Here is a 3,690-nt window from a genome sequence, read left to right as displayed (position 1 = left end):
TGAGGCTGGGCTCCAGCTCTGAGGCCTCTGCCGCTGAAAGTAGGTTTCTGGCGTTTGCTTACAATGTTGCGATCCTGCTGGCTGAAGCCCAGCGGACTAAAGCAGGTTTCTTGGGTTTTGTTTAGCTTGTATATTTGTAACAATGTTTCTTAGAGAGCAGCTGAGAGGCCGGCAAGGCAGGCGGGGAAACTGGGCTTCCTCATGCTGGAGCAAGCAAGCCTCCCTGTTCACATCAGCTGCCTGGCTGCTGGCGGCCATCTTGGCTGCCAGTTAATTTGCATATCTCGCTGATTAGCCAATGGGAAGGGTAGTGGTCGCACGCCAATTACCATGTTTCTCTTTTATTAGTGTAGATAGTATGCTTTCTAAAAGTTGCTTAAGATTTTACAAGTTTTTTTAAAATAGTACTGATGTATTTTTCAGTGAAGGCAAAAATCCCACTGATCTGATCCCATCCTAAGTATGTTTAGCATTACAGCATGGACAGAATTATCTGTTCATCCCAATGGTTCAGAAAGACAAACCTCTAGTTCCCATCAAAAAGAAAAGAAAAAAGTAATCTCCCTCCTTACCCAATATGATCATCAAAAGAGCAAGTTACTTAAGAGAGTATCAGTTACCCACAACATTTTCCCAACCTGCATAAAGTTTTCATATCAAGATATGAAGTAATATTTATAAAAATAAAATCATCAAGAAATAAACTCTTTTTTGGTACAACTGAACTATAAGCATAAGAAATCATAAAATATAGGCATCATGCTCTATAGACAAACTGCTATGCTATGACTGCAAGTGCTACAATTAACCTAAACTCTTTCAAATTACAAATTGTGTTCTGAGAATCAATGTTAGGAGTTATTAGCTCTGTTCTAAGAGATGACAATGCTAAAAAAACAAACAAATAAAAGCAGTATTATAAAACTTGAGTTATAACTGTATTATATTATAAATTTTGTCACCTTAAATTTGTAACATACTTGCAAACTAAAGAAAGTATTATTACAGAAAGGCTTACCTTCGTCCACAGAAAACTGACAGCTTTTATCATTGAAGAAAAGAATTTTCTTCTTATCAGGACGATTTACAAATAATATCTGGTCCCCTAAAGCCTTAAAGATAAAGAAAATTTTTTTAGTTAATTCCATATTACTTTACCAACACCCTATTATTTTTCTTCCTTTTTTTTTTTTTTTTTACAACAAAGGACTCCCATTTCTTTTAACCCTCAGTAAATCAATTTCAGTTCTTGAGTTTTTTGAGCAGTTCTGAATATAATTAAGGGCTGCTATTTCAAGACCTTTATTCTTAGAGATCTTCCAAAGTACAGAAAAAAATACCTATTTTAAAAGAAACCGAAAAAATTCAGTATGTGTGGCAATTACAATTTGGTCCACGGGACCTTTTTATTAATCTAAGAAAAATGGTAGGATATTTTAGTGTTTTTACTTTTCCTTCTACCTTAAACTATTTTTCTACTTACTCATCATTACAACCTTAATTATTTCCAAGTATGTTTTAAAAGCTAAAATAAGAAAATGGAAGAATGATCAAATCATCTAGAATTGTAATGCTATAGTGAAATAGCCACATTTCAGTTTTCTTATTGGCCAAATTACTGTATCATCCAACAAGAAAATATAAAAGACTAAGGAGACTTCGTTGTCTTTCACCTTTCTTGAGTGCAACTGACAATTCAGAGTTTATTTTCTACTACTCAGAGCAATGACAAGAACACTGAGAGATGTTTCACTATTAATGAGTGAGAACAAGAATGAAAAAGCCTGAGAGCAGCACTTAAGACCAGCGGTTGCCAACCGGTGGTCCATGAGTTCTGAAAGGTTGGCAACCGCTGCTTTAGACTCTAATGACAGTAAAATGCATCACAGAAATGGTCTCAAACTAGAAGTGCTTAGATGACACCACCACAGATGAATAATCTCAAGCTTACAAATCAGTGTGAAAAACATATTTCTAAATACATAAAGGAACTAAAGTATTTTTACCCAGTTAGTTATTCAACAGGGAGGACTTCATCATACAATACTGTGTGGTAAGAATCTTGGCCATCTCACTTTGCTAAAAAGACATATAATAATATTCTTGCATCTTTCTGATGTTTGCCAATATATACTTGGTACAGAGGCTTGCTATGCTAAATCCTTATTAAAATGTTGAGTAAACCTGTTTTTCACCATCCCTTTATTTGTATGTAAATTATTCATAACATGGCTTAAAATATTTTTGTAAATAATAAAGCAGACTCCATTGCACCCAGGTAGTAAGAACAGAATAAACATTCTGGGTTCAAACAATTTAGAAATAATACCTCCTAAAAATAAAATAGACTGTGCTTTTCATGACCCATTAAGCTCTAATCCTTAGGGAACACAGCCACTAAAGAAAAGGTGCCAGAGTAACTTTACAACACAAAATTTTTTAAAATAGAATAAGCAATTACCAGTTGATGCCACTGTTCTACTTAAGAATGTAATGAGAAGCCTACTGCAGAGTATAATGCTGGTCCCTATGAAAAGTGGGAGGAAAAACAAACGAACAGCAGGAAATACACCTAGCACTCTCACCCGTTAAGCTAGAATTCAGTAGTTCTGTTTTTAACATCCATAAAGTACATAATTTATGCCCTTTGGTCACATTCTTTTTGCAGCATTTCTGCAGGTTAAGCTTACCAGTAAACTTTTTAAGTTAAAAATCTTACAAGGGGGCCGAAACTGGTTTGGCTCAGTGGATAGAGCATCGGCCTGCGGACTGAAGGGTCTCAGGTTCAATTCCGGTCAAGGGCATGTATCTGGGTTGCGGGCACATCCCCAGTAGGAGATGTGCAGGAGGCAGCTGATCGATGTTTCTCTCTCATCAATGTTTCTAACTCTCTCTCTCTCTCCCTTCCTCTCTGTAAAAAATCAATAAAAAATATATATAAAAAAAAATCTTAGAAGGGGGAAAACCAAGATGGCGGCATAGGCAAACACCAGAAATTGCTGCCTCACACAACCACTTCAAAAATACAAAAGACAAAACAGACATCATACAAAACCACAGGAAGGCTGGCTGAGTGGAAATTCTACAACTAGAAGGAAAGAGAAAAGCACACTGAGACTCAGAGGAGCTGCGAAGGTAGAGTGCAGAGGTACGGAGGCACATGCAGAAAGGGCCGTCAACTGAGGATGCGGTTGTCATTTTCAATCGGGAGGAGTCTCGAGCTCCCGACTGCTCTGAATTCCAGTTCCGGGTGAGTCTCTGGGGACCCAGACTCATACAGGGAGAAACTGGGCTGTGTGACATCGGGCGGAACTCGAGGGCGGCTTTCTCTCAGAGGTGCTTGCAGCAATTACCTGGACACTGAGACCCAGGGCCTCTTAGGGCAGGACTGAGGATCAGCCATAGATGTTTGCTCCGCCCTGTTGATCCCGAGACCCCGCCCCACCCAAGCCGCAAGCACAGGCTTTTGCAAATGAAAGGCCTGGCCCTTTGCAATCTAAAAATTGCCTAACAAACTGCAGATGGGTCAGAGAGACCCAGAACTACCAAAAGAAGGCCCAAGGCCTCACAGCAGCTTGCACTGCTTCATAGCTGGGCCTCATTTGGGCACCTCCAAACCCCAAACAAGGAAGAGGAATCTGCAGATCTCTCCATAGCTCCTGCTGGGTAGCCTCAGGAAGAGGCTAAATT

General features: G+C 38.9%; 1 protein-coding gene across 10 annotated transcripts in view; it reads right to left on the bottom strand.

Annotated features, from left to right (window-relative positions):
* Positions 1-3,690, bottom strand: part of GTF2E2 (general transcription factor IIE subunit 2) — a 93,206-nt gene that overhangs the window by 54,796 nt on the left and 34,720 nt on the right. For all 10 annotated transcript variants that reach the window (XM_015565260.1, XM_015565258.1, XM_015565256.1 and 7 more), the window contains exon 6: positions 1,019-1,112. In XM_015565260.1, coding sequence (XP_015420746.1) covers positions 1,019-1,112 — 94 coding nt within the window. The remainder of the gene's footprint in view (positions 1-1,018; positions 1,113-3,690) is intronic.

This window comes from Myotis davidii, unplaced genomic scaffold (genome assembly GCF_000327345.1).
Source record: "Myotis davidii unplaced genomic scaffold, ASM32734v1 scaffold93, whole genome shotgun sequence".
Lineage (NCBI taxonomy): Eukaryota > Metazoa > Chordata > Mammalia > Chiroptera > Vespertilionidae > Myotis > Myotis davidii.
Note: the sequence above shows the minus strand (reverse complement) of the source record. Positions and strands in the feature narration are given on the sequence as shown.